The 22,603-nt window shown below is 40.0% G+C and overlaps 2 protein-coding genes across 2 annotated transcripts; both read right to left on the reverse strand.

Moving 5' to 3' along the window:
* Positions 1-62: 62 nt before the first annotated feature.
* On the reverse strand, positions 63-10,220 carry ppp4r3b (protein phosphatase 4, regulatory subunit 3B). Its single transcript, XM_077582366.1, has 16 exons — positions 9,747-10,220; positions 9,315-9,370; positions 8,485-8,583; positions 7,564-8,187; positions 5,891-5,968; positions 4,496-4,612; positions 4,306-4,422; positions 4,079-4,210; positions 3,886-3,988; positions 3,767-3,808; positions 3,539-3,697; positions 2,495-2,664; positions 2,262-2,401; positions 1,835-1,983; positions 1,163-1,308; positions 63-991 (listed from the first exon to the last, which is right to left on the reverse strand). The coding sequence occupies exons 1-16, from the start codon at positions 9,886-9,888 to the stop codon at positions 881-883; spliced, it is 2,385 nt and encodes a 794-aa protein (XP_077438492.1). The 5' UTR covers positions 9,889-10,220; the 3' UTR covers positions 63-880.
* Positions 10,221-10,290: 70 nt separating this feature from the next.
* pnpt1 (polyribonucleotide nucleotidyltransferase 1) lies at positions 10,291-22,524 on the reverse strand. The gene is made up of 28 exons (XM_077582894.1): positions 22,307-22,524; positions 21,696-21,756; positions 21,534-21,608; positions 21,350-21,455; positions 20,857-20,906; positions 20,115-20,178; positions 19,987-20,034; positions 19,791-19,904; positions 18,834-19,020; positions 18,694-18,745; positions 18,564-18,621; positions 17,334-17,430; positions 16,876-16,978; positions 16,723-16,793; positions 16,558-16,594; positions 15,375-15,441; positions 15,133-15,222; positions 15,005-15,058; positions 14,158-14,267; positions 12,563-12,634; positions 12,410-12,473; positions 12,234-12,317; positions 12,085-12,168; positions 11,911-12,017; positions 11,728-11,783; positions 11,554-11,632; positions 11,399-11,446; positions 10,291-11,325 (listed from the first exon to the last, which is right to left on the reverse strand). The coding sequence occupies exons 1-28, from the start codon at positions 22,423-22,425 to the stop codon at positions 11,179-11,181; spliced, it is 2,304 nt and encodes a 767-aa protein (XP_077439020.1). The 5' UTR covers positions 22,426-22,524; the 3' UTR covers positions 10,291-11,178.
* Between the last annotated feature and the right edge of the window lie 79 nt (positions 22,525-22,603).

Raw genomic sequence — 22,603 nt, forward strand, 5'->3', positions numbered from 1 at the left:
TATGCTTTTGCAGGACATAAAGATACAACCTTTAAAAATGTAAATAAGAGTCCATTCAGTGGTGATATTTGTATAAAAATGTGTATCAAATGAGATTGAAATTCATTGAGAGCTACAAAGTGATCAAAGGAATCAACAGTTGCTTTTAAATTAATTCCTCTTGAACAATAAAATGCAGATTTAGCAGTGTTAGCTTCCTAAACTTACACAACTCAAAACACATTCCCAAAAGTTGGCTGCAAAAAAACAGCTTTACTGCAGTTTTAATGTGATTTTCTTTCTTCTTTTTTCTTTTTTTTTTTTAAACCAGCATTTGCAAATTTACATTGAATCAAATAAACTGGACCAAAAGGGAGAACAGCAATGCCACCTAAAAAAAAACAAAACAAAAAAAACACATGGGTGGCTGTCATTGTCCCCTTTTTAAAATGAGGGTCGGTGTTAGTGGGGTGATGATAAAACAGAAGGTCGGGTGGGAAAAAACATCTGTACAAGTACTTCTTGAAATTCATCTGGGATTCCTGGTCATGTGTGTCCCGTTCCTGTGCTTGTGTTTCGTCCTCTCCGCGAACGGCCAGTCAAGCGTCCTAACAACTACAAGATGATGGGGGGTGTCATGAGAAGGTTGGGGTGGGGGGGCTAGTCCTGCTAGCCTGACTGGCCTGTGGCACAGTTCATTCGCCGGCGGCCTCCATTTTGTGAACCGGTGAGGCGCTTCCCTTCGGCCTTCTGTTGCTATAACAACAAAGCCGAGGCCCGGGAAGGACCTTGGCACGTTGATGACGAGGACGAGGGGGGAGTTCGAGGTTACTGAGGGTCCGGAGATGAAAGGAGCTGCTCCGTCAAATTCTGAGACGACCGTGCCGGACTTCCGGGGACGCTAAGAGCTGAGACGCGGACGCTTCCGGGGGGATTGATCCTCTTCCTCATCTTCGTCTTCCTCCTCTTCATCCTCGTCGTCGGGGTAGTCCACCAAACCCACCAGAGGGGGCTGCAAACAAACGCAAGATGCCGGATCACTAATTGAACTATGACTAATTCCTGCTAAAAAAAAAAAAAACAATAAAAAAACCCAGACATGAGCAGAATCATGTTCATCCTGCAAGACTTAACTCTGGAATTACACAATCTCGAACCATCATTTTCAAGTATGTGTTATTACCTTGACGACGGGGGAGGCGGGAAGTGCGACCGTCTTGACCGAAGACGTGGAGCTGTTGTTGGGCGTGGCGGGTGGCGAGGTGGGCGGCAGCGTCGGCAGCGCCGGTAGCGGCGCCGCTTTGCCGTTGTTAGCGCCGTTAGCCGCGCCTGCAAAGGCAAGGGCGGCGTTAGCTAACGCTGAATTACCGAGTGCTAACTGTTAACTCCTTTGCTCCCAAAAATGTATAAATAAGTTTGATTTTAAATGTTTTAAGTGACCCAAAGACATATTTATACTTTCTTTTCTTTTTTTTGTGCTAGGGCATACAGAAGGCTTTGATGCAGTTGAAAAAATGGTAGTAATTACAAAAACGGCCAGCAGGTGGCCACAGAGTATAAGAGATCAACCAGGGCCATGTTGAAAAAAAAAAGTCAAGATTAATAAATAAATAAAAAATAATTTTTTGCTGCAAGATGAAAACAGATAAATCTTTTTTTTATCTGATGAAAGAAGAGACTTTAATCTTTCTTTTGGTAAGTTTCATGTTTTTCACGTTCACACAATATTCTGTGGGCCTTGCGAAATCGGTCAAAACCCAGCAAAACAGCCGGGAGCGAAGGGGGTGGCTTCAGTGAAAATGGCTGCGAGTGAACGGGTTAAAACTCCTAAAAAGCCAGAAGCAGAATGGATTACCTTTTTTGGCCTCCATGTACTTGCCGTAGTCGTCCGAGTAATCGTCTTCCATGCGGCTCTTGTCCAACGCCTCGGCGTCGTCGTCGTCTTCATCCTCATTGAACCACAGCTCTTCGTCCTCGTCCAACGAGCGAGCCTCTCGCCTGTATCTGCAAAAATTAAAACATTTAAAAAATATATATATTTTATTGACTATACTAGCAATAATCCTATCGAGTAATCTGCTAAAATTCTAAACTAAAATTCATTCACTGCCAAAGTCACCATCCTCACATTGTGCGCATGGCTTTAAAAGGCATTGGTGACTGGTGAGTGACGTGGGTGTCAGTCAATTACGAGTGTAGATTTGCCACAGGATATCATTAAAAACGCCCCTTAAACATCCCAAATTCCGCCGTTTTGCTGCAAAAACGATTTGTGCGCCAACCTGGTGAGTTTCTGACTCTGCCTGTCCTTCTCCTGCTCGTATCGTCCCATCAGGCCCTTGAAGGTCTGCACGTACTCGATGGGTTCAAGTGCTTTGTAGAAGTTGTCCACGATGTGCGCGATGAGGGACTTGATGTCCTCCTGCAAGCACAAGACACGACAACGTCTCCAACAAGTCACACACTATTTTTTATTTATTTTTATTTTTATGCCCCGCCCCCAACCAGGACGCACCACTTTGATGAACTCGAAGAGCTCGATGATGGCCGAGTTGAGGAGGTTGTAGCGCGTGCCGTTGTCCAGCAGCGCGTTGATGACGGGCTCAAACAGGTTCCCTTTGATGATGTAGCGGTTGTAGTACTCGTCCTTCAGGCCGATGATGCGCCGCATGAAACGCAGCGCGCCTTTTCGGGACACGCAAAAAAAAGCACTTGGTAGGAATTAGAGCGCTCAAAATCAATCCATTAACAAATTAAATAAACTATTTTAATGATGGAGTAAATCGTTTGGAGCCATTTTTGTGATAATGCTTTCAACGACAATTAATACTGCACTTTGTCGTTTTGACATAATTGATCTTTCAATTTACAGTTAAGCATTCAGCTTTCTCACACAATTTGTCCAAAAATTCCACTTAGTCTAGTTGAATTTAAAATGGTCCAAATCCTGATTTCTGCATAGCAACAATAATTTTGAGTAAATACAGAAAATAATCAGATATTTGCAAACATCTGTTTTTACTTTGGAAAACAATGATTGAACCGGTAACATACGACCCCCCGCCCCCCAAAATAAATCACTATATGAATATGAGGTACGAAATACATATCAATCACTGGTTAATAAACACTAATCAGAGGGAAAAGTGCTTTTGTAATAGACTTTAAGGCAAAATTAAAATAAATCCAATTAGTCGATTGAATAATCGATAGATTAATCGATCCTCAAAATATTCAATAATGACAAGACAATTTCAATTTCAATTATTACACTCCACAATTGTAAAGTCGGCATAATTGTAAACAAAAATAAAAGATTATTAATAGTAATTTTGAGTTGGTCAAATACGTATATTTGCACTTTTTATTTTATTTTAAAATGACTCATTTAATCAATCTTGTTTGGTCCAAAAGGAACTTACATAATTAGTGTTTCAAATCATTTAATTTTTTATTTAAACATGTTCTTGTTTTGTACCAAAAAATAATCGTGATTATTATTTTTTCCAAAATGGAGCAGCCCATATACATGTGTGTGTGTGTGTGTGCGTGCGCTTACAAAGAGCAAGGAAGGTGTGCTTGGAGTTCATGAGCACCAGAACTCTCCTCAGCAGGTCTTTGTTCATGATGTAGGTCTTGATGTGGTACGTGTGGTGCTCCACGCAGAAGGTGAGCAGCTCCAGGATCAGCGCCAGCAGTTGCGCCGTCTGAAAGTTATCTACGCAGAAACACAAACATCACAAAAATGCTCCCGCGTCATTTCAGCGAGTTCCGAAACCGTTCTCACCCGGACAGACGGGGTTGATCTTGGCGGATCCCTCTTGGAAATCTTTAGGAGAGAACGCGGTAGTCAGAACCTCCATTTTGTCACCCCGTTTTTTTCCATCGTGACCGTACCACACTCACCTTTTCCATTCTTGTCATGCGCCGTGTTGGCCAGCAGGGGCGCTGTTAAAACCTGCATGCAGTACTTGTAGAAGAAACTCAGGAACTCCGTCTTCTCCGTTTTCTGCCGGGAAAAGATGACGAATGAGCTTTCGGCAGAATTTCAATGGATTTCTTTCAAAGTGGGAATTGTCATTGGCGGTCCCTCGCTCACATTGGTGGACGCCAGCATGTTCTCGGGGTCGATGAGCGTCCTGAGCAGCCCCATCAGCTGGACGGCGCCGCCCAACTCGGGGTCCGAGTCGCAGATCATCTGCTTGATCACCACGTTGATGAGCAGCACGTCCTGCCAACATCAAACCTTTTCTTCAAATGCTGATTTTAAAAAAATAATAATAATTTGGGCCGCCATTGGCGACCGTTTGTGGGCGGGGCGCGTACGTCGTCGGTTTGCTGCAGTTCCTGCATGACAAACTCTCGCACCATGGAGGGGCTGAATTCCACCAGGTAAGAGAAGATGTCCGTAGCTGCCGCCCTCACCTGCAGGTCGTCCATCCCCTGAGGAGGGAACACGGAAAAATATCAGCATCGGTTCCCACGCTCTCCTCCGATCATCGTCGGACCTTCTTACCATGACGATTTCCAGCGCGGGCAAGATGCCGAGATTGGCCAGCGTCTTGAAGAAGGCGTCCCTGTTTTGGGTCTGCAACGTCTGCGAGAAAACGCAGAACTCCTTCACGAAGTTCACCTGAGGACAAAAGAGAATCGGCGCGTTGGTTGGCGTTCAAAGGCCTCGTTTTCATTGGTGTCGCACTTTTGTTTTTTCGGTTTCGCGCATTTTGAACACACGACATCGTAGGAGAGCCATAAAATGGACTACGTTCGGTTGCCCGCGTTAGGGGTGGGAATGTTTGAACGTCTCACCATTCGATTCCAATTTTCGGGTCTGTGATTCGATTCAGAATCGATTTTCGATTAACTCTTTGACTGCCAAAAACGTTAAATAACGTTTAGTAAAATCCTATGGAGGAGTGCCAAAGACGTTAAAAGACGTTTGTTTCAAAACAGAGGTGAAACTAACCATTTTCTATTGTTGATTACTGAAAAACGGAATAAGGTAGAAACAAACTTTTTTTTCTGATGAAAGATGAGAGTCCAATCTTTCATTTGGTAGTATGTGTGTTTCCATAGTCCAAACACATAATTTTCTGTGGACCTTGAAAGATCAGTCAAAAATGCTTAAATCGGTTGGCACCCACGGCATCCCTTTTCTGAAAACGTCTGGCAGTCAAAGAGTTAAGAGCGTTTTTTGATTCAAAATGATTTGATTGACAATTGTTTTTGCTTCAATCTATAGATGTGCAAGGAATTGTAATGATCTACTCCAGTCGGACTCGCTAATGCTAATTAGCGCTAGCAGCACTTATCACTCAAAAGAACGGCTCCACGCCTAGAAAAAAAAAAAAAACTTTTATTGGAATAACTTGATCGTGACTTTTTCCTTCTACTCTCCAATGTACCACGTGGAACCACACTGCCCCCCAGTGGCCAAAACGGGTACAACATGAACAGCGCTCCAAATAAAGGCACACGCAAACAAAGGCCAGACAGTATAAAATAATTTAAATAAAATCGATTTGGGGGACATTTAAAATCGATTCTGAATCGTACTAAATGAGAATCGTGATTCTTATGAGAATCGATTTTTTTGGGCATAACCCTAGCCAGCATCACACAAACACACAAAGAAGTCACCACTAAGTTCAGTTAAAGGCACTAATTTGTTTTACAGTAAACTTTAACCCGGAGTGGAAAGAAACAACTTCATCTCTTGTTATTATTATTATTATTATTATTATTTTTTAAATAATTGTTTACTATCTGCTAAACTACTGCTTGTTAGTCAGGTTACCACTGTAGCCAAGTTACACAAAAAAAAGAAGCAAACATTTAAATTTGGAATGTAAATCGCACCGCGGTGGACATGACAAAATGGAATGAGTGAAAAGACGATTGTTGGACTCACAAGTTCTCGTCTCTTGCTGTCCTCCGTGCCTTCGTCCGTGAGCTGCGCAAAAACCTCGGTGAGGAACTTCTCGTCCTCCTGCGGCAGACAAAAGCAAACGCTTTTCAATGTGTTCCATTTGACAATAAACACGGCAGACGGCAGTTGGACAGCAGAGGAAGTGACAACCTCGTATGTTGGGAATAAACAATACAAATGTTCACAAGTGCAAAAAATAACAATGAAAAATTAAAATTGAAGGTATTTTCACTCGAGGGCATTAAATGATCCCTAAAATGCAAAACCTGCTGACAGGTAGAGCAATCAAAAATGAGTCATTTCATCGCTTGGTTTCTCAGTTTGAATTTTTAAAATAATTCGATTGAACCGCAACTCAAAAGCAATGTCCGATTCAGAATGATTCATCTTTAGGGAAAAGACCGATGGCGCCGATAATCAGCATTTTGACGAATATCGGCCATTTTGAAGAATCATACGGCCGATAATAGATCCATTGAAAAAAAAAAAAGTGTTGACTTGACGGAACTAATGATCGCCATTTTCAAAGATGCTTTGAGCCAACGAGTGGAACCCAGAGTTCAAAGTAAACGTGGTGAAGCGGCATTTAGCTGTTATGCTGCCAACAGAAGTGAAGTCAGCCCAGCGTGTAAATGATTTGAAATCCAGGTTGAAAACGTTCACATGCCTTTGATTCAAGTCTTTTAAACAGTTTAAAATCATGTTTTTTCCCCTTTTGATTATTTTTTTTTAACTTCCTTCCGCTAAACGTTTCTAAAGTTTGCTGTCTAATGTTTTAATATTGTCAATCGATTCTCTTTTAGTACATTTTGCAACCTACTTTTGTTTCTCTTTTTGCTCTAAATTGTGAACTATTGTTTGTTGTTTTTCTTTGTGTAAAGCACATCGAGTTGCCTTGTGCACAAAACGTCCCGTACGAATAACCTCGCCGTGCCTTCTGTTTTTGTTTGAAATAAAAATAAACATTTAATACTTGAGATATTTTGAAATTTTGGAAAACCTTATTTACTGTAAAAACAAAACAAACAACAGGAAGCTATTTAATCAAGTTTTTATTTACCTTTTGAAGACGTGCTACTGATTTTTCAAACAAAAAGGTGTCAATTGACTAAGATTTATTTATTTTTTTTTAAAATACAATATTTTACAAACCCTAAAAGTTGTTCAATAAGCCTATGCTTAAAAATTCCAAATTTAAGAGCTGTTTTTTGTATTTTTTCCAAATTTCTTAGTGAAAATGAACATTGTCTTCAAATATCGGTTATCGATGTCATATCGCGATATTAAAGCTGCCACAATATCATCGTCGTCATGTCGCAATATTAAAAGCGGCACATTTGTTAAAAAAAAAAAAAAAAAAAAAAAGAAGCCCGCTTGATTTCCATTTGTGCTGTTCCAGCACCCTCTGGTGGCCAGTTTTTAGTGCGTTTTAATTAAATAAATAAATGCATTGCTGTTATGTAAAAAAGCACAATATTGCATTTGTTTTGTTTTTTTAAATATGAGATCTTTTTTATATTGTGACCTTTTTTCACATCACCAACTCCCCAAAAATATCCCGATATAATGGCGACGTTCCCTAGTGACCGCTGTGAGTTTTTCTTTCATCAACAGAAGGCGACCGCATCACACTTTCTGAAATAACGTCGTCCCACCTGCAACATGCTGACAATCTCCATCTTGTTGAAGAAGATGAAGGAGTTGAGCGTGGACAGGAAGTTCTCCTCGAAGACGGACGGCGTGGGCAGGATGATGTCCTGGATGTACTGCACGCGGTACGTCTGGTGGATCTTCTGCCTCAGCTCCGAGTCCGTGATGGGGATCACCTCCTTGAACTTGGCCGTCTTGGTCAGGAACTCGCGGTGGCGCTTGGGCTGCACCAGCGCCGGGTCGTACTCCAGGCAGCCCACCACGTCCATGATGCAGTCGTCGGAGAACATCACCTCGAAGAGGGCGGCCTTGTTGAGGAAGAGGACGCCGCGCACGACCTCGTACAGGTGGTGCAGGCCCTCCCGGTTGTCCAGGTCCTCGCACACGCGGAACAGGCCCAGCAGCTTCTTCAGGTAGCCCTCGCCCATCAGGGCCAGCGCCAGCTTTTCCCGCCGGATGGGCGACGACAGCACCGAGGTCACGAGGTCGGCGATCTCCTCCAGGTGGCCGAGCTCGCAGGGCGGGAGCTCCACCAGGTGGCTCGTCTCGGGGATCTCCTCGAAGCGCTCCTCCTCGGACTCGTCGATGGGGTCCTGGGTGATGTCCAGGGCGGGGTCCTTCCCTTGCACCTGCATGAGGATTCAAAAGTCTCAACTTGTTTTTTCGTCACAGGCAACAGTGCAATTATGGGTGGCCTCGGGTCTTCCATTTTGGCCAAAAATCACGAGTCATGATTTGGAAAAAATAATTGAATTTTTTCTCTCAAATATTCCAATTTAATATGTGTACACTATATGTTTGTGTTTAATGTGGATTTGAATGACAAAGGCTAAAGCTGAAGGCGCCCAGTTACAAAAAGCAGCAATTCCCCTTAATCCCCAAACTCCTTTAATCCCGAACAATATTCCCGCCCGACTCCGCCTCACCTGGCAAATCTTTTCCCAGATCTCATCGCAGCCCGCTTTCTCCTGAAAACTCAAAGCCAGGTCATAATTATCCGCCTCGGACCAGACGATCAGTGTGTCCTGCACGGGGAAAGACGTTCGATAAGGTTACCACAAAAAAAAGGGCATTTCTAAAATGTTAAAACTGCATATGGCTCAAATAAAGTATTAAGACAGTTGATCATAGCAATGTGAAATGTTCACGTGTACAAAAAATAGAGAAGAGAACGTCCAAAGCATTAAACAGCCATCAACAAGTGGAGAAAATTTGGCACAATAGTGACATTACCCATAACAAGCGGTCAGTGTTAGCATAAACCCATCAGGCTTCTGTTAGCATACAGAAAAATCCTACTAGAACATCTGAACTTTAATTGGCGTAAATCAAAAGCACCTTAAATGGTGGCAGACATTTAATGAGTCACATTTAACACGCGTTTGAATGTGAATATTGTTTCAAAAATAAAGCTTACAAACTATATATAACAAAAACCTGTCATTTGATCACTGGTGCGTAGACAACTTTAAATCCACCGTGGAGTCGTTTTTCTGCTGCATTTTTGTCTCCAACATCAACTGTAAGTCGTTTGTTTAAGGGGTAATTTGACGTCAATATTTAGGGTATATTAAATGATTCATATAAGCAGTAGTATAGCGAGGGTTTACTTTAATTCATTGCTTGCCAACATTGGCTTGAAATACATAGTTGAGCAGAGCCAAATGCAGTTCATAATAAATAAACGTAAAGATAAAACACAGCAAATGTGTTTTTAATTGCCTTTGTGACCGATCCAGACTTAAACCACACTTACCTGTTGTTTCTGATATGCAGTGCTGGGGCTAATCTTCGACTCCAACAGTAGCGACCCTTAAAATAAAATACACAACGCAACGTTATAATGTGACTTGAGATAGAAAACACAGTTTTTGGACTTTTATGGTGGTTGAGCCTCTTTTATGTCTGGAAAGAGGACATAATGTGAGACTTAGCATGGGACAAAAGGCGAGTGGACGTGTTACCACTAGCATGTTTCATTATAAATAAGATTGTATATCAGTAAGAGTGTGCAATAGTGTGCTAAAAAAAATAAAAGCGAAGTGTGATTTTGATGATAATAATACATAAATAAATAAATAAATAAAAAGGTGACGCGAGGACCCCACACGCGACTGAGATCACGTCGAATGCTAACGTGGCTATGCTACCACCACCAGACGGTGGTGGTGGTGTGGGGGGGACTCACCGTCGGATTCCGCTCGAACTAGTAAAGATATTCCCTTGAGTCGTTCCACAAACGTCGACGAAACGTGCCCGGTGCCCCGGTCGTCCCACTGGCGGTCTTCGTTGAGCGTATAAACTTTCACCCGCCGTCGAGTGTCCGACATTGTGAACCGGGGGGGGAAGCTAGCAGGCTAGGCTAGCTGGATGCTAACAAGCGAAGCGAAGCGCCTCGGTGTTTTCCTCCCTAGCCTGACAACTTTGTTGGCGTCCGCATGTTACACGGGACGGGCGAGCCAAGCGAGGGGAAGAAAAGTAACGGCGGCGTCTTCTACTTCGTCAGCATGCTCACAGCCACGGCGAACAACTCGAAAGCTGAGCCCCCACCTCGTTTGAAGGGTGGGGAGGAGGTGGATGGGGGGAAAAAACACAACACAACTCCGGCGGCCTCCTAGCTAACGTCTACGGGGCGCCATCTTGTAATCCGATCTTGTGTCCCCCCCCCCCCCCTCACTCGACGTCAATCACACAAGAGGCTACCGGAAAGAATGAAGTACACCAACACAAGATACTTTTTAATTTTTTTATTATTATTTACAATTCCAAAATAAGATGAATAGAATAAGAGTAAAAACTTTCACACCAACACATTCACTCCAAACTTTCATTTCCTCTTTCCTCACTGAAATGAATGGAAATGCCATCCAAACAAATTTTTTGTTTTTTAATTAGGACATATAGCATTTTATACTATTGCACTTTATAAAAACAAAACGTAATATGCCCACTTTGGCCACCATGAGGCACTATAATGCAGTCATGCAGAAAAAGAAGAGTAGTTCCACTACTACTACGACTGTGACGATACAATAAGACATTTTTCATAGAGGATAAAGGATGTCTATGAGTATTGTTATATTGTCTGTCCACATGAGTTGCTCCATTGTGTTCAAATATCTGTTGCTTTTAAAATTGCAAGTATCAACGCTAACCTTAGCATGCCAAATTGCCAATGAGGCTTATTAGCATTAAGCTAAGCGGACTTGTTTTTGTATTGTGTGTACGCGTTTTTTTTTTTTTTTTTTTTTAAATACAAGATGCATATAAAACACATCAGAGTGCTATTTTTCTCCAGAAGCATTTTGGGGAGGCTAGAACAGATTAATGGCATTTCCATTCATTTATTTACATTTATTTAGCTACCCTGACTGTATGACATGTTTGCAGTACAGAGCCTTGAAACTTTATTTACACAAACCTCACATATACTATATTGCGATTAAGAAACATGATTATACTAGTCATATTAAGAAAAAGTTGTGATTTTATATTGTTGTTTTGTCCATCACGTTTTCATCTTTGCCAAAGTTTAAGAGCGCACATGGACAACTTTCCACAGTGGTGCGTCCAAGTGTCACATCCAGCAATTGTGTTTTACGTTTGCATGTTTTGCTCGTTCACGGTTCAGCGTTGTTTGCGGCCGTCGCCATGGAGATGCTCTGCTTTTCGCTCAGCGTCTTGACCACAGTGGCGGCGGGCGACTGGAGCACTTTGCGCGAGAGGCGCATCCTGCCGTCCGTCGGGTCCCGTCCGAAATACTTCACCTGGTGGGAGAAGAGGTCCAATTTGCAAATTGTGTCCGAATGTCGGGAAAATCCAGACTGGGTGACCACAAACCTGAATCTGCTGGTCCACTTCTAACCCCAAAGCACTTGGATGTTTGATCTAATTTGGGGGACGAACAGGAGAAATATTTAATAGTGGTCTGATTCGCACTCACACACGTGCATACGCTCATATTTATAATCAGTCTCTGAAATTCACTGCCGCACCCGTTTGTGGTCCAACTGGGAGTTGTGTAGCAGGACGGCGCTCATGTTGGGATAGAGCTTCACCATGACGCCAATGTCCCTGCGGCACAAAAAGGTGAAGTTGTCAAAAAAAAAAAAAAAAAAAAAAGCACTTAAAAAAAGCATCGAGTCTCTGGATTTACTGTCACAGCTGACCTTATTTCAGTGATGGTCGCTGTGTAAATGCCGCCAAACTCCAGCTGCTGCTCTTGCTACAAAATGAAGCAAAAACAAAACACAAACCTTTGTTGTGAATGATCCGTTTTGGAATTTTGTTGGATTGTGACGTCATTTAAATAAAACAGCATCCGTTTATTGATCGATACTAAAGTCACTCACATCATCTCGGCAGAGCTCGGTGATGAAGTCCTGCGCCTCGCTCAGAGCTCCCGGCGTGGGAGCGAACACGGAAAAGGTCTCCTCGTCCACCTGACTGATGGTCACGCCTTGAAACGACACCAAACGCAACTTTCTGCACAACCCGTCAAGACGGTGAAGGATGACCGGCGTTACCTGTCCGAGCTTGTAACCGGCGAAGGTTGTATCCTCCCGGACCCACGAAGCGAGCCCGTCTGGACGCGGGCACGCGCACGTTCTCTGAAAAAAAACACAATTAATTAATCATTCCTCATCAAACAAACACATTTCCAAACAAAACTCACCGACGACTGGCCCGTTCTCTTTCTTGCTCGTCCTGGGTTTTGCCAGAGTCTTGTTCATGATGCCCAAAATTTCCCGCTTTGCCACTAAAATGTCATTTTGGCCACATCAAACCCCCCAAAATAATCATTAATTGATTTATTGATGTTGAAATATTCAATATTCTGTGTTTCGGCACCTGTGGCCTGCTGGATGGCCTCCATCACAATCTTGAGAGGCAGACCGGGAATCTTTACGTCCACCTGCAAGGTAAACAAGAACGAAAAGCACAAAGTTTTCTTTAGAAAAATGAGAACATTTTCAACGATGCGGTGCTGTTTGACTTGTTTACCTGCAACGCAGTGATGCCTTTGTTTGTCCCTGCCAGTTTGAAGTCCATGTCTCCGAGGTAATCCTCTATTCCCTGTACGCAAACAACATTTATTAACTCGTTCACTGCCATTGACGGCTATAGACGTCAAAAATTCATTTGAACTATTTTTATTAGTTTAACTTTTTTTTTCTTCACTTTTGTCAACAAGAGTCTGAAAACCTAGAAGAAAATTATTGTACATTTAGAACAGATATAAAAAAACATTTATTAACTCATTCACTGCCACTGACGGCTATAGACGTCAAAAATTCATTTGAACTATTTTTATTAGTTTAACTTTTTTTTTCTTTCACTTTTGTTAACAAGAGTATGAAAACCTAGAAGAAAATTATTGTACATTTAGAACAGATATAAAAAAACATTTATTAACTCATTCACTGCCACTGACGGCTATAGACGTCAAAAATTCATTTGAACTATTTTTATTAGTTTAACTTTTTTTTTTTTCACTTTTGTCAACAAGAGTCTGAAAACCTAGAAGAAAATTATTGTACATTTAGAACAGATATAAAATTTGTGATTAATCGTGAGTTAACTATTGAAGTCATGCGATTAATTACAATTACAAATTTTAATTGCCTGACGCCCCTAATGTTTGATAATTTAATCGCCCGACGCCTAATTTTTAATAATGTTTTCCAAAAAAATATATATTATTTTAAAAAAATGTTTAGGTTTTCATACTCTTGTTAACAAAAGTGGGAAAAAAAATGTTAAACTTAACTATTGAAGTCATGCGATTAATTACAATTACAAATTTTAATTGCCTGACGCCCCTAATTTTTTATAATTTAATCGCCTGACGCTTCTAATTTTTAATAACCTTTTCTAAAAAAAAAAAAAGATTATTTAAAAAAAAAAAGTCTAGGTTTTCATACTCTTGTTAACAAAAGTGGGGAAAAAAACATTAAACAAATAGAAATAATTCAAATGAATTTTTTGACGTTTATAGCCGTCAATGGCAGGGAATAACGTCTCTAATTTTTAACAATGTTTTCAAAAAAAAAATAAAAATAAAAAATAAAAAGTCTAGGTTTTCATACTCTTGTTAACAAAAGTGGGGGAAAAATGTTAAACTAACAGAAATAATTCAAATGAATTTTTTGACGTTTATAGCCGTCAATGGCAGGGAATAACGTCTCTAATTTTTAACAATGTTTTCAAAAAAATATATATATATATTAAAAAAAAAAAAGTCTAGGTTTTCATACTCTTGTTAACAAAAGTGGGGAAAAAATGTTAAACTAATAAAAATAATTCAAATAATTTTTTTGACGTTTATAGCCGTCAATGGCAGGGAATAACGTCTCTAATTTTTAACAATGTTTTCAAAAAAAAAAAAAAAAGATCATTAAAAAAAAAAGTCTAGGTTTTCATACTCTTGTTAACAAAAGTGGGGGGAAAATGTTAAACTAATAGAAAAAATTTAAATTAATTTTTTAACGTTTATAGCCGTCAATGGCAGCGAATGAGTTAAGATCCCATCTGGTCAAGATGCAATTACTGTCACTTAATCAGCTCTTCCTCTGCAGAAGATGACGAGCGCACCTTACCAGAATGTCAGTGAGCAGTCGGTGGTCTTGGATCTCTGAGGGCTTGTCGGGGTTGGGTTTGGAGATGAGGCCCACGGCCACGCCCGCCACGGCCGACGAGATGGGTACCCCTGAGACCACACAAACCTTCAATGTTAGAATACTAGGAATTGAAAAACTGATGATTTTATATATATATATATATATATTAGGGCTTTTCTGAATGCTCAAAGATGTTCAGTTAATTATATGATAAAAATACACAACCCTAGTTTTCAACCCCTCCCCAATATAACAAAAGTGCACCTTTTAGAGCTGCCTTTCATTGTGTGAAGTCTAAGGCACACCTGTGCACTAATCATGGTGTCTAATCAGCATCTCGATATGGCACAACTGTGAGGTGGGATGGATTATATCGGCAAAGTAGAAGCGTTCACTATCACAGATTTAGACTGATTTGTGATCATGTGTATGTGGAAAAAGTTTTAGATCTTTGAGTCCATCTCATAAAAAAAACAAAACTGTTGTTTATATTTTTGTTGAGTATAAATAAAGAAGGCAAGAATGAAGGGAGGAAAGAAAAAGTAAATAAAGTGGAGAAGGAAGAAGGAAATAAAAACTGTAGAAAGAAGTGAGGAAAGAAAAGGAAGGACAACAAAATTGAGATGTAGGAAGAAGAAAAAAGAAAAGGTAAGTAAGAAGAAAAACATCAAGGAAAAAAGTACGAAAGACTGAATCAGAGAGAAAAAGAAGCAAAGAAAGAAGGAAGCCAATAGAAACAGAAAGGAAGATTAAATAATAAAGATGTAAAGGAACATTGAAGAGCAAAAATGGATCCCAATCTCTCTTTCAGCCTGACGTGTCGTACCCGCGTCCATGAGTGCCAGGCTGCCTCCGCACGCGGACGCCATGGATGAAGACCCTGATGAGTTAAAACAAAAGGAGTCAGTCAGTGTAGACCCTCGCTAGCCCCCCCCCTCGTAAATCCTTTCTCACCATTTGACTCCAGCACTTCGGCCGTGACCCTGATGGTGAAAGGGAAGTCTTTGGGGATGACAGGTCGCAGGGCTTTCTCCGCCAGGGCCCCTATCGACACGTAAATGAGATCCGCAATCAGCATTTTTTTTTGAAAACGTCATTGATTACTGATTAGTCCTGATTAAACCTCCCCACTCAGCCCGAATGTGGACAAGAACTAATCGAAACCAGATGGCTAGCTAGCGTATTAGCCGACTCACCGTGTCCGAGCTCTCTCCTGTTGAGACCTCCCATTTTGCCCGTCTCGTTGGTGGCATAGGGCGGGAACTGAAATGAAAACCAGCTTATTAAAAAAAGGGGAAGTCAACCTTAAACAGTTATTGACAATAATATGTGTGACCTCACTAGTCTAAACATGACTTTCTGATTAATATTACATTTGTGGAGTATGACTGATGAAGCAAAATCCAGCCGTTTTTGTCCATCTCCAAAAAGTTTGGCAGGATTCTTTAATCTCAGAATTAAACTCATTCACTGCCATTGACGGTTATAAACGTAAAAAATTCATTTGAACGAATTCTATTAGTTTAACATTTTTTCCCCACTTTTGTTAACAAAAGTATGAAAACCTAGATTTTTTTTTATTGTACATTTAGAACAGATATGAAATTTGTGATTAATCGCAAGTTAACTCGTCAAGTCATGCGATTAATGACCATTAAAAACTTTAATCGGCTGATGAATTTACAATAAAAAAAAATTAAATTAATTTACTGCCATTAACGGCTAGAAACGTCAAAATTCATTTGAACTATTTCTATTTAACATTTTTTCCCCACTTTTGTTAACAAAGTATGAAAACCTAGATTTTTTTTATTGTACATTTAGAACAGAAATGAAATTTGTGATTAATCGCAAGTTAACTAGTCAAGTCATGCAATTAATGACCATTAAAAACTTTAATCGCCTGACGAATTTACAATAAAACATTTTTTTAATTCATTCACTTGCCATTGACGGCTACAAACGTCAAAATTCATTTTAACTATTTCTATTTAATATTTTTTTCCACTTTTGTTAACAAGAGTATGAAAATCCAGAATTTTTTACTGTACATTTAGAACAGATATAAAATTCGTGATTAATCGCGAGTTAACTATTAAAGCGATTAATTACGATTAAAAAAAAAAATCGCCTCTTGCACCTAATTTTTTTTTTATCTTTTTTTTTTATTAATTAATGGCAGTGAATTAGTTAAAGTAAGAATTTTGAGAATTAATTGAGAATCCCGATTAACTTTTTATTTCTCTCTTCACTGGCCCTAATCCTCTTCCGTACCATGACAATATTTAAAATAGAATGTTTTTATACGTTTTTGGGAGCAAATGAGTCAAATACTTTTATTTATTTGTTTTTTTTAAATGAACCAGGGCGTTTACTTACCTCGTAATGGAGCATGAAGTTTTTGTCCTTGACGCCGCTGCGGACAGAAATGTGGTGTCATAATTTGACATGCTAATAAGCTTCAATAAAAGTCATTGTTCCCACACAGCAGAAAAATATCGCAGATTTTTACCTCTCACAGGGTTTGACTAATTATAATCTCACCTTAAAGCTGTGGTGATGAGGTCCGCCTTAATACTGGATTCCAGTGAATCAAACGTGACGCTACACAGCACCTACAGAAGATCTCATTTTTAGGACTTTTTTTTTTTTTTCCCCTCCCCGAGACACTAATTCATCTTAAAAGCGTTACTGTACCTGCGTTTGTCCTCTCTGGAACAAAGCGGAGCCATGAAGAGGTTTAAAGAGGTCCACGTTGCATGAGATGTCTCTCAAAGCCGCTAACTCCCTGCCGTCACACCTGCATGCTCACAAATTGATATTGTTGTCGTCAACGTGCATATATTAAATAGTGCACAGTAAATTCTGTAGAGGAAACTTTATTGAGTTTACCACTCTAAATAGAGTGAAATTTACACTTAGGAAGAGAGTAAAAAATAAATAAATAAATAAAAAGTCAAAACTACGCAGCCCACTGAAGGTCGTGAGTTCGTTCCTCAACCCATGAGTGACTTTTATTTTTTTCAATTGTTCATTTTACTCTCTTCCAATTGCAAATTTGCTCTAAAGCTGAGTCTATTTGGCCCCCATTCTCAATAGAGTCCAATTTCACTCTACAGGATTTGCTGTGTATAAAATCATTTGAAAATGCATACCTCCTGTATTCATTGAGCACTAAATTCCTAAAGATGTCTCTGCTCACAATGTTGAAGGACTCGATGACTTCAAAAGGTTCGGCTTGGGGAAATCTCTCTGGATGAAAAAATTTGAATGGCAAATTTGAAATGGTGACAGGCAAGGTTATTTTAGTTAACTACAACTAATGAAATAACAAAAAATCAAAAAACATTTTCGTTAACAAAATAAAATTAAAACAAAAAGGCTTCTTAAGAAACGAAAAACTAACAAACTACATTTTACATTTACAAAACTAACTAAAGTTATAGTGAAAATATCCTTAGTTTTTGTCTTTGGTAATTAATTTAATACATGAGGCTTTGGGGTGGGTTTTAACTCATTTGATCCAAAAACGTATAAATACGTCCTATTTTAACCATTTTAAGTGTCCCAAAGACGTATTTATACGTGTTTTTATTTATTTATGCTAGAGCATATAGAAGGCTTGATGCAGCCTATCAACTGCAAAGAACGGTTGAAGAAATTGTAGTTATTAATCAAACGGCCAGCAGGTGGCAGCAGAGCAAAGGAGATGAACCAGGGCCATGTTGAAAAAAAAAACCTCAATTACTCACAATTCTAAATAGATTTGTGAATAATGATGAAACTTAGCTATATTCTAATGCTAATTATTGTAAAATGTAAACAGATTGAAAGAAGAAGATACTTTAATCTTTCTTTTGGAAGTTCCATGTTTTTATAGGAATAGAACACAATATTCTGTGGGCCTTGCAAAATCAGTCAAAATCCAGTAAAATAGCCGGGAGCAAAAGGGGTTGCTTCAGTGGAAATTGCTGGGAGTGAATGAGTTAAATGTGATTTAAGTATATTTATTTAGATATTAACAGGAATAGGGGCGCTTGAAAGTGTATCGAACAGAAGTGACGTCATCTAAAAGCAGCCAATAGAAAAGCACCTTCAGATGATGTCACTCCAAGGTAACAATTTTGCATGTTTGACTTTTGACTCCAATGGCTCGCGCCATGCCTGCTTTTTCATTTAATTCAGCCGAAACGCAATGCTAGGTAAGACGTATTTTTGCTTTTTTCGTTTAATAAATTTTGCACACAATACACAATTTTTTTTTAAAAACGAAAACTAATACTAAAACTAACTTAACTAATAAAAACTAACTATAATGAAAATTCCCAAAACATTAATAACCCTGGTGACAGTCAACGAGCATCAAGACAGATAATAAAATCTACCGTTGTTTTTCTCCTCAGTTTCTAGACGAATCTTGTTGATGGCTTCATCTCTTGAAATCTAAAAGGACATTTTCGTTACGATGCAAAACTAACAACTGAAAACGAGCACCGCAGTGAATTTGCCGCTTACCTTATCATGCGTGTGATCAGTGAAAACGGCGTAGATCTTCTCTGAGGCGCAGCTGCGTGCACATGAAACATTATATGATGCAGAAAAGTTCCAATATTGTTGAGCGGGCCATCAGTTTTCATGGCGAGCGTGGAACTTACCTCCGCACGTGCGCCACCATGTCGGCGGGGGCCGAGAACATCTTGGGCGGCGTTCGCTTGCTGATTTTCAGCTCTCGCGCCAGCTGCTGGATGGCCAGGATGATCTGCTGCGCGTGCTTGACGCCCACCTTGATGGCGTGGGCGAAATCCTGCTGCAGAACGTTCTCGGCCGACGCCTCGATCATCACTGGCCAACGACGCACAAAGAATAGTCAGGTCAGTGGCCTAGTGGTAGAGTGTCCGCCCTGAGACTGGGAGGTCGTGGGTTCAATTCCCGGCTGGGTCATACCAAAAGACTGTAAAAATGTGGACCCATTGCCATCCTGCTTGACACTCGGCATTAAGGGTTGGAATTGGGAGGTTAGATCACCATATGATTCCCGAGCGCGGCGGCGGCTGCTGCTGCTGCTCACCGCTCCCTCAGGGGATGGGTCAAATGCAGAGAACGAATTTCGCCCCACTTAAGGGGGTGTGACAATCAGTGGATCTTATCTTATCTTAACTCTTTGACTGCCAAAAACGTTAAATAACGTTGAGTAAAATCCTATGGAGGAGTGCCAAAGACGTTAAAAGACGTTTTTTTTTTTTCAAAACAGAGGTGAAACTAACCATTTTCTATTGTTGATTACTGAAAAACGGAATAAGGTAGAAACAAACTTTTTTTTCTGATGAAAGATGAGAGTCCAATCTTTCATTTGGTAGTATGTGTGTTTCCATCGTCCAAACACATAATTTTCTGTGGACCTTGAAAGATCAGTCAAAAATGCTTAAATCGGCTGGCACCCACGGCATCCCTTTTCTGAAAACGTCTGGCAGTCAAAGAGTTAATATGACGCGGGTGGGACAGGCTGTCTTGTTTCGATAAGATCTCAGTGGCTAGCTACTTGTTCGGGACGTCACGACGACTTTAAAAAATATATATATATATTTTTAAATTAAATATGAGCATTAACTGACCCACTTGACTGCCGGGGGCTCCTGCCACAATCATGTTGAGCGTGCTGGATGCCATGTCCGCTCTGGTGGGGTTGACCAGCAGCTCGCCGTCCACCAATCCCATACGCACTGCACCTGTGCATTCAATTCATACAAACGCAGTTACATAGTTCCAGTTCCAAACCATTCAAAATGTGTAACTCCTGCTTTCGCTCACCTATGGGTCCATTCCAAGGGATGTCCGAGAGAGCGAGAGCAGCTGAGGCTGAAAAAGAAAAGAGAGCAAAAGAGTGACCTCGAGCGATAATTACAAAAAGAACATCCGATGGAATATTTCATTATTACCTGCATTGATGGCCAACACGTCCGGATCGTTGACGCCATCCACGGCCAGCAAGTTACACAAAATCTACAAAACACATTATATTATGTACAATATTAAAAAGAGAGTAGGCATTTTTAAAAAACAATTTAAAACATTGTCAAAATACAAAAAGAATCAACAAATATGTCATTTAATACCTTCTTTTAAAAGCCTCACTCTTTATAGCCCATTAACGGGGCGGTCCTTTCTCATGCAAATGAGCCACTATAACTCCGCCCCCTCATCTGTGCCTTCAGTTACCATGCTAACAGGAGGTGGAGCTAGGCGGTTGCAATTTGCTGATTCCAGAATCAAAATAGCAAGTTAAAAACTGGCCCCATGAGGATTGTGTTTTCACTTGCAGATGCAGCACTTCATCATCAACCAAGCCGATTTATGACACACACAAATCTCCCAATGTGCATCCAACAACACTACACATCTGCTTTAAAAAAAAAAATGGCAGCCTCTCCCCCCAGCCTAGTTTACAAGTCAGAGAAAGTCAGTGTGGAGGTGTAATTATGCAAATTACACAAAATACGACATCACAATTCAGTTGAACTCAAAATGGCACATTTTAGGAAATAGGCAGCTCATACAAAAACAAATTGGTTATTTAATTTTACACTAGATGAATGGATAGGCACTCTGGAGACCCCCAAAAATGGCAAAAAAAAAATTCTAATTTTGCAGATTTTATGTCCCCTAATAAGTAGAACCAACCTGAGTGTCGTAAAAGTAACCGGATGGGAAAAGAGGTCGAATGGACCTGTCTGAACACAAGAAAACAAAAGACATTCAGACAACAATACTAATTTAATTAAATACATAAACATTTCTTTTTACACAAAATGTATCAAAAAACATCTTTCCCTATTGATATGAATTGAAAATGAAAATTAATTTGTTCCAAGTGCCCCAAAAACCCCAACAGAGTGCAGTGTTTTTTTTTTAAATAAAAAATAAAAAAGTAGTGTTTTACAGTATTCTACTTTATCAAAACCAAGAATGTAAAAAAAACAAAAACAAATTTTTGCCACATTTTTTTTTAACATCAATTCAATGGACATTGCGCCACTCCCTCTGCTGAGCGTGCCTTGCTAGCAAATTAAGACAATAAAATCATCCGAACAAAAAGGTTGTATGCCAAAAAAGTTGCAAGCCAGGTCACTTGTAACGCAAGGTATCACATAATTTATTGGTTTGATCATTTTACCGATGAGTCTGCTGGTGAGAATCTCATGGTCGGTGATGCCCAGCTCTCGCCTCAAATAGTTGGTGGGGATCCTGCCGGCGGCCGCTGCTTTCTGCCTGTAGTCTACCTGTCAACCGATCAACCAAACAGCACTAGGACGCACCCAAAAAGCAGAACATACACACACATACAGAAAATGACGTACCACCAGAGGCATGAACTGAGAGGGAGACGGCTTGGTTTTGCTCACGGCCGTCACCATCACAGACGTGTCGCCAAGCTTCAAAAAGATGGTTATATTGTATTATTATTCCTTCACTTTTAAAAATGATAATTATGCAAATACGAGGACGTGGTGCGTGTCTACCTGGACTACAGCAGAGCCATCGGCAAACTTGGCGAGCTTCCCAGTGGAAATCTCCAGCTTTCTGCAAATCACAAATAAATGAGAATGACGTGGTGTAATTTTTTTTCTTCTATTTTTGAGAAAAGTCATAATCATATGAGAATGAAGTCGTACTTTTCTGAGACAAAAAGTGTGACTTTCAGATAGTAAATAAATGAATGAATATAATAGAATTAATTATTCAGTAAATAAATGAATGGATATAATAGAATTTTAATCATGAAAATGTTCCAACATTTTATTTTGAAAATATTCAACTGAATTATTTTGCAAATTCAAATTTTAATTGCGGAAATTACAATTTCAATCTAAAAAAAAAGAACAACTTCATTTTTGAGCGTTTACGACTATTATAAACAAAATATATAGAACGTTAACTGTATTTCGAAAATAGATGGTTTTTAATCTCGAACATACACAATCTAAAATACCACTTTTAACGACGTGTATGGACTCTCTTGTTAGCCGCAACGAAATGATCTGAATGTGACTTATTGCGTGTTTTAGTAATGCTCCATCTTCTAAACACTTTAGAGGAAATCGAAACTAGGCTGAAATCAACTTGTACTCACTTGTCTCCGAGGTCCACTCGCACACTATGCACATTTTCGTGACTTTTGTACACGCTCCGATGGCACAGACGCACGCGGCAGCGAGAAAAGGAGCGTCCAAGCTGTAGCAAACGCCTCATGACTCAATTTGTAAGAAAAAAAGAAAGAGGATAAATTAAGATGGAAAGGAAAAGGCGTCTTATGCCGGAGATGTGCGCACGGAGGCTTCCATGACAGTGAGTCACGTGCGTGGAAGTACATGAATAAGGAGGTTTCTGATTGGATGTTGAGTTTTAGTGTGCGTAGAAAAAATGTCCG

This window comes from Vanacampus margaritifer, chromosome 12, assembly GCF_051991255.1.
Source record: "Vanacampus margaritifer isolate UIUO_Vmar chromosome 12, RoL_Vmar_1.0, whole genome shotgun sequence".
NCBI lineage: Eukaryota > Metazoa > Chordata > Actinopteri > Syngnathiformes > Syngnathidae > Vanacampus > Vanacampus margaritifer.

Excerpts from the sequence above, each read along its gene's own strand:
- ppp4r3b (XM_077582366.1), bottom strand. The coding sequence starts at position 9,888 with ATGTCGGACACTCGACGGCGGGTGAAAGTTTATACGCTCAACGAAGAC. Across the intron at positions 8,188-8,484 it reads TCTGGGAAAAGATTTGCCAG|GTGCAAGGGAAGGACCCCGC; the intron begins GTGAGGCGGAGT and ends ATCCTCATGCAG. Across the intron at positions 4,423-4,495 it reads CCGCGCTGGAAATCGTCATG|GGGATGGACGACCTGCAGGT; the intron begins GTAAGAAGGTCC and ends TTCCCTCCTCAG.
- pnpt1 (XM_077582894.1), bottom strand. The coding sequence starts at position 22,425 with ATGAGGCGTTTGCTACAGCTTGGACGCTCCTTTTCTCGCTGCCGCGTG. Across the intron at positions 12,635-14,157 it reads GACTGCTCACTGACATTCTG|GGAATAGAGGATTACCTCGG; the intron begins GTAAGGTGCGCT and ends GTTTGCGTACAG. Across the intron at positions 11,447-11,553 it reads CCCAGTTGGACCACAAACGG|ATCAAACATCCAAGTGCTTT; the intron begins GTGCGGCAGTGA and ends CCCCCAAATTAG.